Consider the following 13,166-nt stretch of genomic DNA (forward strand, 5'->3'; position numbering starts at 1 on the left):
ATTGATCCTGGGCAGTGATTGGTTAAAACAGACATAAAAGAAATTTACCCCAGTGTTGAAGAGACACCACTCAATACCCGAAACCAAAACAAATTAATATATTGCCTCTTTAAGGGACACTTTGGCTGGTCAGACACAGCCTCGCTGAGCAAAGCCAACTGCTGGTCTATAAGGTTTGGGGAAGCAAGTCTGGTGTTGGTCCCGGAGGCAGCAGTGGGTTCACGTGCAGCGAGTCTGTCTGACTGGCTGACTCCCAAAGCAACAGGCTGTCATTGAGGGGTCATGCAGGTTTAATACCAGTTCTGGCTTGTGACCTGGCTACTTGTGACCAGAGCTACAGAGTACTCCTTTTCCCAGGCTTGTGGGGACTTTCTCACTGGGATGAACTGTGGCTGCTGCCATTTCTCCCTGTCTAGATACGTCAGGGTTCTTTTCAGATGTAGGACAAGGGAGCCTGCAGGACGTGAGCCAGACAACGTGCGACACGACAGGACACATGATGTCAGTACTCACAGCAACTCCAGTCCCCATTTGACCTAGGAACGCAGCTCTGCCCCTTACGAAGTCAAGTTCTCTCCTGACCGAAACATGAGGCTGGTTTGCTGAAGGACGCAGGAGGGAAGGTGCGTCTTGAGGCCACTTACATCCCCGGGGAAAGACTGAGATGTGAGGAACGCCTGCCTGCCGCCCCGTAAGGGCCACTCCCTTCAGGACCAGGATGCCACAGCAGGGGAGGGGGATAACTCCACCCTCAGAAAGGGGACCTGAATTCTGAGCAGTGTGACTAACATTACAAAGTCTGACAGGTGTGAGGAGAGGGTTCCCTGGGGGATGTGCCCTGTGCTTTGGCACCAGAGAGACTGGACTGGGGAAAAAACACTTTCAAGCCAGGCAACTGACCCTGAGCAAGGCACCGAACCTCTCTGAGCTTCACGTATTGGGAGAAAATTCTCTCTTGCTGTGAAAAATTTTAAATGAATATAAAATACGTCATGCAGTTCCTGGTTCACAGCAGGAGCTCAAAAAATAGTAGCTTATTATTTGGATATTTCTTGCAATGTCTTTCTACTTCTGGAGAGAGAAAACATATGGGCAGGGCAGTATTTTAACCATTGTATAGATGCTGCAAACTACAGTTCAGCGAGGCTTTATTGCAAATGGTTTCCTACAGCTGGGACAGTTCCTAGTGGCCTTGTCTGACCCCCAGCTGCAGGGAAGTCAGGTGCTGGGCCAGGATGTCTGCTGTCATCACTCTTCTTTCCACAGGCTGGGGCCTGCGTCTCTGCTGGCCTTCCCCAGCTGCCCAGGATCGCGGTCTCTGCTGTCGGGTTCCTAGAACCTACTGACAGAAGAGAACTGCTGAGTGTAGGGGAAGGAATAGGGGCTTGCAGGGGCAGGGAGGGACACCCCGGTGGATCCCACCTGCCACTCAGCCCTCCTGCTGGAGCGCAGACTTTCCAGGCAGCTCCCCAAGCAGCCCTCTGCTCACCTCTCCCTCACTCTGTCTGGGTTCTGCGATGCTCAGACTAGGCTCTCCATGCCTTTGGGCTCTACACAGTACTGACCTTCTCATGACATGGCAGGAATGACTAGCTGTCCATAGAATGCTTGCTGTCCCTGCCACTGTGCCCTGACCACCCAGTGGCTACTGGCCCCTGTGCCCGCCCCTTGCAGTTAGGGACAGCCCCGTGCCTGGGTCCTCGCCAGTGGCATGTACGGGACCTGGCCCACCCACACTCTCAGGCACGACTCCTCCATGATCTCTTCCCTTTTCAGGTGGACAGCAGTGAGTTCCCCAGGGCCAGCTCTAAAGCCAGGTGCTGAAGACGGTAAAAGTTCCGTCAGCCAGGGTGGAAGTCTGCATGGAAGAGTCTGCCTGCCGACCTGCTGACCCACCCAGTGCTGGGACACGAGCAAAAACTAAACTTCTGTTGTCTGCAAACCCCTTCCACCTTTGGCTCTCTTGGAAACAGCAGGTAGGCTGCCCCACCAAAAGGGAGCACAGATGACAGTCATTTCAGGTCTGACAGAGGCTCCCTCTGCTCATATACAGTCCTGCTCAGGGGACATGGCTAAGGAAAGCGGTCACTTCCCATATAAGGAGAATCTGTTTCTCTCTGGAGAGACTGGGGAGAACAATGGGATTGGGTAGAGTTGCTTTTTCAAACTAGAGAGGAGAAATAGTCCCTCATCCTTTGCCAGAGGTGGAGGGGAGGGGCAGGGCATTTGGGGAAAGGAGAAATGCAGTGATCCACTGTGTGCCCCAAACAGGTCACCAGCTGATTACCTGCCAAGCACTGGGAAGCCTTCCCTGGAAGCACCCTAACTCTCAGGCTTTAGGGTACAGGGTGTGGGAGGCAGGATGGGAGGAGAAATAGACCATGAGCAGTAGGTAAGCTCTGTCAACCATTCTATGAGCTCTGGGTAAGAAATGTGTGCATGGAAAATTCCTGCATTTAAAATACCTTCTATAGAGCTAAACGATCATTCTGCCTTAATTTTTTTTAGTATTAATTTCATTTCAAAAGATTCCTACCTGTTGTGACTGAACTAAGGAGAACAAAACTTTTGGTCTGGTGTGGATGTAATAAATAAGTAACAAAACTTTTGGTTTGGTATGAATGTGATAAGTAGTAAATAGTAGAAAATGGCAGAAGAGAAAAAGAGCTGAGGAAATCTTGGAGGGCAGATCCCCTCTGGCCAGGTTTTCCCTCACCTTGTACAGCCACAGTCCCCAAAAGTGGGGTCCAGGGTCCCAGAGTCTGCTCCTTTTCTGCGTTTCCTCATGCCAGGCTCCCCTGCTGAAGGGCTCCGTGTCTGTGCAGCACACCTGAGTCCAGAGGCACCCCACCATTTCTGCTGCATAGAATCAATCCTCCTCTGCCTCCTCTTTTTCATTCCTTCTTTGGCTACTGCCTGCTCTGCCCTTGGGAGCCCCTCTAAGAGGGAGGGCTCTGTCAGATTCTGAAATCAATGCCTGCTCGCTCGTGGGTGTTGTCAAATTGTGACAGCCCTGCTCTCCCCACATCTCTGCTCACCAGACCCTTCTTTTCATCCCTTTTGTTTTCCTGGTTGAGCTTCGAGGAATGAAACTGCCTTTCAAAAACAGTCTGACTTAGGGTGGTAGTCTCTTTATCAGGCAAATATATATTTTCTGCACAGATAGGGTTTTCAGGACTGCAAAGAAAAAAGTAGAAAAAAAATGATCTCAACTCTGTGCAGAGTTGTACCATTCAATAATTGTCTGAAAATTAATACAGCAAACTCAATACTCACTTTATGAAAAGGAAAGACTGAGTAGACTCACTTGGTGGCTGTCCATCCATCAGTTTGTCCCACCCACACCCATGATGGCACAACCTTAGGTAGAGTGTGAACCACGTGACCCTTCTCCGGCTGTGGTTATGGCACCTGGTCCAGGCCTCAGTCCCTAGAGCTGTAATTGGGACAGAGGGACTTCTAGGCAGCCTGAGAGCATCCAAACCAAAATGTCAGGCAGGACTGGGGTATCCATTTTCCAGCACATGCATAAGAGGGAGAGAAGGCCGGTGTGCAGAGAAGGAGAAAGGAAGCAGGCTCGCAGAGAGCGGCTATGATGAAAGCTGCATGGTCCTAGAGAGAAAAGGACTGGCCTCTTCTTGGTCCCTCAAGTGGCCTGGCTGTGCTCCTGACTGCTGTGGTCTGAATGTTTGTGTCCTTCCACATGCATCTGTGGTGGGAAAAGGCAGGTGGGGATGCAGGGCTCCCGCGCCATGTGACAATTCCCTCTCCTGCCTGGATTGGCATGGCCAGCAATAAACAGAAGTTGCAAAGGCATGAAACAACCTGGCAGGTAGGGAGTTGTAAACGTGCTGACTTAACCCAGAGATTTTTGTGGTTTATTTATATTTCTTTTCTTTAGGGGAAGGGGATTTTTACTTATTTAATTTTTTTTTTAGAAGTCAGAAAGTGTGGCAGGGTCCGGAAAGCATGTTAAGTGCCATGTTAAGGAGTTTGGACTTTATTGTAATGGTTATAGGGAGCTACTGAGGGTTTTCATTTGGGGAGGGTTGATCACTTCAAAAAGATTCCTCAGACTGCTAGCTGCAGAATCCACTGCAGGAGACTAAACTGAAGGAACATCATTTAAGAAGCTGTGACCACAAAGGCTGAGGAGCTAGAGAAGAGATGAGGAAATAAAGCCAGTGTCTTGCTGGGGGATAGGGAGATTTATAATTATTAATGCTTAAATAAAAATGTTTGTTAAAATTGATAAAGAAGCCATGGAACCAGAAATACAACATAAAACTTCCAAATACTAGGGGAAACAGAAACAAAGTAGCATTGTTTAATTCCAGCAAAACTCAGGATGGAGGATAAAACAGAAACATCACGAGAAGCATGACAGGACTTCCATTTTTGTGTAGGATTTAGACCTTTGCACAGGCCACCACTCCTGCTCCAACAACTAGAAAACAGCAGAAAACTCACCAAACAGAGTCATAATTTTAAAGTCACTGAGTAACTATGGAAACAATTCCAGAGAAGACAGGACTCTTCGGGAATGAGTTGGCATCTCTGGCTATTTTCCATTTACAACGTCAGGTACCAGGGCAGAGGCTGATTCCTCCATGCTCCCAGCATATCTTTGGTGGATTTTTCCTCCTGGGTCTGGTTGCTGTCCTGGCAGGTGGGTAGTTAATTTTGTTCTGAACACCTCCCTCCCCCTGGTGGGCAATTCAAGCCCTGCATTGGGATAGGTTCCCCAGTGGGGTCAGAGACCCTCCAGGCCCTGAGTACAGACAGCCTTCCCCTATTTGAAACCTATTTGAAAAAGAATCAGATAAAATGCTAGAATTATCACAATAAAACAACTGAAAATAAGAGCTCAAGGGGTGGGTTTAACAATAGATTATTAAACACAACTGGAGATAATTAGTAAATTATCTAGAATCAAAAATGGTGAGACACAAAGAATGGAAAATATACAGGTAAGGGTAAGAGACAATGAGGATACAGTGAGAAAATCTAGAATATGTTTAACTGGAGTACCAGAAAGAGAAGAGACAGAATATGGCAGAGGTAACAATCCAAGAGAAAATGACTGAGCACTGCCGAGAACTGATTAAAGATACCACTCCACTTTACAGATCCAGGAAGACCCAAATTCCTGGTAGGATAAATCCAAAGAAATCTGCATCTAGAAACATCATATAAAACTGCAGAAAATCAAAGACAACAAGAAAATCTTAAAAGCATCCAGAAAAAATGACAATTATCTTCAAAGGAACAACAGTAAGACTGCAGCTGACTTCTCAATGGAAAAGAATAAAAGACAGTGGGATGTATAGTGGTACCTCGGTTTTCTAATGTAATCCATTCCGAAAGACCGTTCGAGTTCTGAAACATTCGAAAACTGAGATGCAGTTTCCCCATACAAAGTAATGCAAAATGAATTAATCCGTTCCAGACCTTTAAAATTAACCCCTAAAACTGTAAATTTAGCATGAATTTTACTATCTAATGATACCATAGATCCATAAAACTTACGGCATTCGTAAACCTAAATGTTCGTCAATGGAGACGTTCAAAAACCAAGGTACCACTGTATGTTGAAAGAAAATAACTATCAACCTAACATTCTTAATCCTGTGAAAACATCCTTAGGAATGAAGTAAAATCTGGAAAAAGACTATGTATTGTGTGATTCAAACTACATGACATTCTGTAAAAGGCAAAACTATGGAGACAGGAAAACCATCGGTTAGTTCATCTTTACCTGCATTTACTCGGAGGTTTCCGCCTCACAGCTCTCGCAGAAGCATTATGCCGCTCTTTTGGAATCATACTGTGTGCAGTGAACGTGAACTGGGGCAGTGTGGCATCCACCCCAGCCTTCTCTAGTTCTTTAAATTGTTTTGAAGTATATTGTTTTCCTACAGGAAGATTTTTTAAAAATCTAAATTAACACTCTCTTAAAAGTCAACTCCAGTCACTCTTGGGGTAGGAAATCATTTAACAGTTAGACGTCTCTAAAAATAAAGCCCAGTGAGCACAAAGTACCTGTCTTATATTGAAAAATAGCTCTCTTCTCTTCATCTATCTCTTGCTGTCTTCTAAACAGAGGATCACAAAATGGTGGGACTGTAACCTACAAGAAAAAGGACTCTCTGAGGACCCAACTGCGGTGTGTGTTATGCTTATTGAATCTGTCTGAAGCATTCAAGTATGGTCTTACTGGACATCAAAGCAGCCAAGAATAAGGACCCATGAATAATGCCAACCCACAGAGCAGGGGAAGGATAAATGTCACCCACTTCCCATTAGGAAATTTCACTGAGCCTTAAGTGGCTGAATGGAGAGAAGGCCACCCAAATAGAAGAGACTTGCTTCTGTTCCGAGTTCTGTGTCATTGCATCAGCCAAGAAATATTTGCTGATGCCACCGTGTACCACATGCCAGCAAGGTCTTCAGGGATCTCGACAGACAAGTCATACACAATGACAATAATTATGAGAGGCATCAGCTCAGGATGCTTTAGAAGCACAAAGCAGCATTCTGAAGCAGCCTGGGGACAGTGCCCTCCTGGGAGAGCTGGCCTCCAGTCTAAGGGCCGGAGAACAGGAGGGCAGGTGAACCTCAGTGCCAGTGAGTGTCAGGGGCCAGCCGGGGCACAGAGGTTGTAGAGAAAGGTTGTTTTCCTTCTCCCCTCCTGGCTATAGGCTCTAGACAGAGGAACCGTTTTTCCCGTCTTTTCTTTCCACACACTTCACCTTGACCCACTGCTGTTTTCAAGGTAAACAGTTACTGAGTAAGCGAGGCAGCACAGTGACGGCTCAACACTACTCAGTCAGTCTCCCAGAGCCAAAAGAACCTTCTTATCTTCATAACAATTATCTTCGTCTTGGTTTCTCTGGGCAAAGCAAAACAAACCGCTCCTCTCTTCAGAGCCACACATGTATCTTTTTTATTGAATAGTAATATCAGGTGGCTACTTCTGCTACACAGGAGTTAAACATGGAAACCTATATCTCAAAGTTTCAACTTGTATTGGTAAAAATTGGTTAAAAGGTGACGACTCATTACAAACTCAACTATTGGCAGCATTTCCTGCCATCCCTCCTTCCACCTCCAGTAGAAAGGAGCTCTGCTTCCTGAGCCAGTGCTGCCTGTGCTGGCTCTGTGACACACTCGTCACACCCCACTGCACTTGCTGTCTTCCTCTCCCTCCTGGGCTTTTAGTTTGCTGAATGTAGTGAATGAATGAATGAATAAATGAATGAATGGATTATCACACACGCATGCCTTGTTCACAGTATAAATTCCCCAGTGGTTGGAATTATTGTGGGTTCCCCTTCTGAAACTCAGAGAAAATGCTTTTGTGGATTTTTTTTTTTTTAATGAATACAGAGTAACTACAACTCTTCTAAAATGAGTAGGTTTTCCCCAACCCCAGAGCTTCTAAGAATAAACAAACAAAAGTAAGAAACTTCCTTACCTTTCCGTAATGTGGGTCCTTTTTTGTCATATTAAAAGGATTGTATACTTCAGGATCATAAAAGTCTCCAAATATAATTTCCTTTAAAAAAAAAAAAGAAAAACAGTACACCTAAGAGCAAATCACTACATACAAAAGTTTTGCAAGATTCAAAAAAACCCAAGTATTTTATTCCATTTTTTTACATAAAATCAGAGATTCAAAGAGCTAGAAAAAACCTCCGAAGATAGATTGCAGTGAGTCCACCACCTCTGGGAGAAGTAATCACCCAGTTTTCATGCAAAGTCATCAACCAGCCTTAGTTTGAGAATGTCCTGCTCCATCAGGCAGGTACAGTCTTGATCATTCTAACCACAAGGACATTTGTCCTTAAACAGACTTGAAATCTGCCTTGTCACTGCTGGGTGCAGATATTAGTTCTCTCCCCTGAAGCAATAAAAAATATCTCTACCCACCATCCACATGTCAGCCTTTTAAATATGTAAAGGCTTCATTGTTCCTTGTGTCATCAATTCCTTGGGCTAAATATTCCATATTTCTTTCCACTTTTCTTCTAGGAAGTGTTGTCAAGCCTCCACCCTCTTCTAAACGTTCTGCAACTGATGATGTCCCCTCCACAGTGTGAATCAGGAGTGACGCAGTAACAACAGGGTGGAGAGGACAGACGTGGGTGCCTCCAATCTAAGTACAGTCTAAGAACTCACATGCTTTCTTGGAAGCCAGTTCACACTGAATTATTGTCATTCAAAACCAGTCAGACGTCAACACACGGCTTTTCTAAGGTATGGCTTCCCCGTCCTATACTTGCGTGGGCACAGCTGTAAGACTTTGCACTTTGGGTTCAAAGAGACCTGGATGCTTTCGCTCTTCCTCTTGGGTTTTCAGGAAATATTTAAAGTACGTGTCCAGAAATTTTTGCCCATGTACTATATACTTAAATGCTCTAACATTCCAGTTAAACTACTCTAGATCTCTAGTAAATACCTGGAAATTTCAAAAGAGGTTCTGGACTTCAAAGTTAAAACAGAAAAATCTTCAAAAGAAGAAGCCAATATTTCCTTGTTATTTTGTAAAACCAAACTGAAGAACAGAGTATAGAAACTATTGGTCCCTCCACGTAATAGTTGGTTAACTCAACAGTCATGGAATCCCCTTCTCCCTTGCCCACTTCTTACTGTAGCAATTGGAAAGCCACACACTCTCTTTCCTGGCCCTGCTTCCAGCTAGGATTTGTGATGTGACCCAGTTACTGCCAGTGAGACTTAAGGGGAAATCTGCTAGGAGCTTCTGGGGACTCATTTTGCTTCCTGATCAGAGGATGAGGTGTAAGAAAAAGGTCCCCTGGCACCATACCTTATCCCCTCTTCCTGCCTTGAACACAGACCTACACCTAGGGCTGTAAGCAACCAAATGCGTTTACAAATGTGAGGGTGATGGGGACACTGAAAATATGAAGGATAGCAGAGGAGAACAATACGAAAAAAACTGAATGATTAATAACATTGTTATGCTATGAGAACTCACCATGAGACCACCTACCCCTCAATTTCTTGTTAAGTAAACAATAAAGGTCCTTCAGGTTTAAGACACTTTTTCTATTAACATTTACCTCAAAGCATTCCTGATAAATCTAGTTTCAAGTCTATCCCTTCCACCCAAAACTCCAGGTTTAAAAACATAGTAGACTGTACTACAATTCCATGAATTCATCTTAAATAAAAAATAAACTTGGGACTATTTGCATAATCAGTGAAAATGTTCACCTAACTCTTCAAAAAAGTATATTAAAAAAAAAAAAAACACTAAGTACCGTTTTATTTGTGTGCTTTAAAAAATATTCAAAATTCTCCTGTTTTGTTTTTTCCAACCCTCTATATGAAATTACTTTTTTCATAATTCTCTCCTGAAGAGGGTCTGCAACATTTTCAATCCATTTTTTATGTAACATCTCTTTTCTTCTTTCCTTAAAAATGTCCAGATGCTGAAAATACGTATCCAATTTCTAAGGAAGTGATACAAACAGGGAAAACAAATTATTAAGAAATTTTCCACTTACTGTCATTTGAATAAGGGGGGAAGCTCTCAGCTCTTTCAGGTTACAAAGTCCTAGCATAAAGTAATTGAAGAAGAGAATAAAGTTCAGAAAGAACCGGAGAACATAGAGCAGGAAGAACCCATGAAAAGTTCTAAACCACAGTTGTGCCTTCAGATTAAACCATATCCAAACCATACTAACTCATGAAACTCCTGCTTCTTTTCAAGGATTTCAAAGCATTCCCTTGTCACCCATTCCATGTCCCTAGCCTGCCTCATCAGTAAAGGCTATGACAATATTGGTAGAGTGGAAAGAGGATTAGACTTGCTCCCACATCTCTCTCTCTCTGAATCTATACAAGGAGAGTAATCCCACCTACCTCTTTAACACTCAAATGAGAATATATGTGAGTTTATATAAATCACAATACAAATGTTAAAAGTATTCATATAACCCTGAATTTCAATCCCATGTATTAAAATTAAAACCCCCTCCAATTTATTAATTCCATAATGACTATCAGTAGTGATTGGTCATTACCCTTAAATACTAATTCATTTTTGGTGGCTTTATAATATCCCAGTGCAACGTGGGAACAGGAGAGGAGGAGGTAAGTTTTAGTCAGAAAGAATTTCTATTCAGTACCCAGTTCAAAAAAGAGGGGCAGTTAGAATGATCTCTCAGTTCTGAGATAGATCTGGGAATCACTACCCCTTAGTGATCCTGCAAGGAGGTGGCACAATCTCAGATGTATGTAGCATAAATGAATGAATCAGAGGAGGTTCATTCTTCCAGCAAAATAAAACTCTGACATAGTAACTTCTGCTGGGCCTCGCTGCTCTGCATCACTCTTGCTTACCCAGAACACACTTAGAATCCACAATCTGGAGCCAACTCTTACCTTCACAACATAATTTTCTCTAAATAATATTGTGTGTACAGCTTCATCAATGTCTTCTCTAGCTAATGCCTAAAATTACAGAATTGAATATTAGGATGTAAATCCTGAAGAAACAAACCATTATGACAAAAGTCAGTGTATTTTTACCAATTGTTGCAGTGTAAATCTAATGTCTGTACCTCAAAGCATATTTTGTAACTTTTCATTATGGAAATTTTCAAACATGATTCTTCATGCACCCATCACTCAGGTTCAACAACTATCAACTCAAGTCAATCTTGTTTCATCTAAATCCCTACTCACTCTCCTGCCTCCCCACCCAGATTATTTTGAAACAAATTCCTTACATCATACCATTAAATCATAGTTTAAAATACCAAGAAAACTTACTAATTAAAGGATCCTCTATAAAATGAATCCATTTTTCAGGAATTCAGTAGGTATGTTTTAAAGGGCTCTTTACGTTTCCTGACTTCTACTAGGTCTCTTTATAACTCAAAACTACAGCAAGTTAGATTTCATTCAAATTGTTCAGAGTCACAGAGCCAGTTAGTGGCAGCTCCTGGCCAAGAACCAAGATTGTCTTACATCTAGAAACTTGCTGCTTTCTTCCCTTATGAGTCTGGGTAAAGCTGATACACTGAAATCCTCACTAGGAAGTGATCTTTCAGCTTTTATTCTTACAGGACTCGGTAGGAACAAATGGAAAGACAATACAAACCTAGCATCTGGAAGAGAAATGCTATTACCTAAAAGAATCATCTAGTGTAAAATGACACAGGTTCTTACAACTATGTTATTCAATCTCTGGCTCTTCTTTCAGTTCTGTCACAGTGAGTGCATCAAAACAAAACAAACCCCAAACTCAAATACCAAATCTGTGACTCCAAGAAATCTCAAAAAGGAGAGTTGTATTTTTGCCCATATATTAACAGCTTCACATGAAATGTAAAATGACATTCAGACAGCTAGTTGGGTCTTCTCCAAAATAAAACTCCCTTGATAATATAAACAGAATCTTGCTTTAAAGCATTCTTGCATTTATTTTTAAAGATGGCAATTGGAAAATCATGTAAAACAAACATTTTCCCCTGATACTATATTACAAATTTAGAAGAAATAAATCCATTTATTTGAAGAAGTAGAAACGTACACTTTGACAAGCATCTTGGGAAATAGCAGTTTTTTAGCCATTCTATCAACATTAGCAAATGTTATATATTCTATTGGTCATGTGTCAGATTTTCAAACCACCTTTTTTTTTGTTTGTTTCAGGAAATAGACAGTTTTTGTCTTTGATAGCTCCTTCTTTGTGATTTTGCCAGAAAAAAATAAGATGGTAATGATTTCTAGCAGCACTTTGAACTCTACAGCTTTTTGTGCAACACAAAGATTGTGTCCCACTACTCTTACTGACACGACAGCAAAGGGGGCAAAATAAAGGAAACATCCAAGAGCTTTTCTTTCAGCGGGGCAAATTATAGGACCATATAAAATAATGGAATGTCCTTAGGAAATCAGTGCTTTACGAGACCCTGAAGAATCAGGAATCACCTGGCCTGTCCCGCCGGGCGAGCTCGGGGGCTGCTGCGTGTACCCACCGGCCCGCCCGTCGCTGCCCTGACCCCCCGGTTGGCCACGGGGAACAGGGGAACCACACTCGTGGCCAAACTGGATCCCGGGCCATTCCAGTTCAACGAATTCTCTGAGGGCCTTAGTGCACGCCAGGCGCTGTTCTAATTCTGGGGACTACAACCGTTATTAGCACAAAATAGTTCTTAATCTCAAGGGATTTATGTCCCATCAGCAAAATACTGCCCCAAGATGCCAGGTTCTTTTACCTCCATTAAAGCAACTGACTCGGGCTCTGGCCATTCTTTTAACTTTTCTGGCCTGAAATGTTCACCATAGGTCGACGTTGTCGTGGCCGCCATCGGTAACAGAATCCCTGAGGGGAGAGAGCAAATTGAGGAGACTCAGTGAGTGAGGAGGTGACAGCGGCAAAGCAAGGCCTTTGGGCTCGGAAAGTGGTGCCGCGGGGTCCGGCGGGGGTGGGGGGTCCCGGAACCGACCCGTCACGGCCGCACCGCCGAGGCCCCGCTTCCCGGCCCCGCCTCCGCCGAGGGGCCGTCCCTGGGAGGCCGCGCGCCGTACCCCGCGGGCGTCCGGGGCGTCCTGGCGGCGTCGGGGCGGAGGGCGGAGGGCGGACGCCGGGGCACCGGCCGCTGAACGCACCGCCGGAAGCAGCGGGGTCGCGGCTGAGTGTTCAGAGAGGGTGAGGGAAAGTCCCTTTAAGAACAGATGACAGTGCTGTGTAAACCCGAGCCCGAGCCCCTGGGCCCCCTACCGTTTTCCCCTCCGCCCGCGATGCGGGGACGTAGGGAAGGAAGGGAGCACGGGCTCCACGCGCCCTCCAACCGCGCACGTGGGGCCTTCAACCGCACGGCCCCACCACCCCATGTTTTGATCTTTTTTTCATAACTTGAGGTAATGTAAGTTATTACTAAAGAGAATTTACCTTTTATCTGGATGATCTAGGGCTACAGCTCGAGGAATGATTTTTAGGGTCCCCTTTGCCGAAGGAAAACGCAATTCTGCTCTCGTCCTCTAGGTCCTACTAGGGCTTCCTGTGACTACGAGTCAAACTCAACGTGAGCCAGAGGGTGATGCGCAGAATCAGAACCAGCAACTGGGAAATCATACTCGAAATGAATTTTTAAATTTCCCGAAGACTATTGGAAAGTCGTGACTGG

At 44.2% G+C, this 13,166-nt stretch overlaps 1 protein-coding gene across 6 annotated transcripts; it reads right to left on the reverse strand.

The window, feature by feature from the left end:
* Positions 1–1,131: 1,131 nt before the first annotated feature.
* Positions 1,132–13,029, reverse strand: FAM228A (family with sequence similarity 228 member A). 6 transcript variants are annotated; one of them, XM_088796270.1, is made up of 9 exons: positions 12,932–13,029; positions 12,255–12,361; positions 10,414–10,482; positions 9,288–9,479; positions 7,478–7,558; positions 6,043–6,130; positions 5,759–5,915; positions 3,039–3,177; positions 1,132–1,339 (listed from the first exon to the last, which is right to left on the reverse strand). In XM_088796270.1, the coding sequence occupies exons 2-9, from the start codon at positions 12,345–12,347 to the stop codon at positions 1,184–1,186; spliced, it is 975 nt and encodes a 324-aa protein (XP_088652396.1). In that variant the 5' UTR covers positions 12,348–12,361; positions 12,932–13,029; the 3' UTR covers positions 1,132–1,183. The 6 variants fall into 6 exon arrangements, with proteins under 6 accessions (XP_088652396.1, XP_088652397.1, XP_088652400.1 ...); XM_088796271.1 differs by lacking the exon at positions 12,932–13,029 and adding an exon at positions 12,568–12,656; XM_088796274.1 differs by lacking the exon at positions 12,932–13,029 and adding an exon at positions 12,486–12,583.
* Positions 13,030–13,166: the final 137 nt, after the last annotated feature.

This window comes from Rhinolophus sinicus, chromosome 2 (genome assembly GCF_057876585.1).
Source record: "Rhinolophus sinicus isolate RSI-liver-muscle chromosome 2, RSI-T2T, whole genome shotgun sequence".
In the NCBI taxonomy this organism is placed as follows: domain Eukaryota; kingdom Metazoa; phylum Chordata; class Mammalia; order Chiroptera; family Rhinolophidae; genus Rhinolophus; species Rhinolophus sinicus.

Bases quoted from the DNA above. Each gene is read 5' to 3' on its own strand.
- FAM228A (XM_088796270.1), bottom strand. From the start codon at position 12,347: ATGGCGGCCACGACAACGTCGACCTATGGTGAACATTTCAGGCCAGAA. The intron at 7,559-9,287 runs GTACTTAGTGTT...TTTTTTTTAAAG, and splicing joins TAAAGCACACAAATAAAACG to GAAATTATATTTGGAGACTT. The intron at 5,916-6,042 runs GTACTTTGTGCT...ATCTTCCTGTAG, and splicing joins TATTTTTCAATATAAGACAG to GAAAACAATATACTTCAAAA.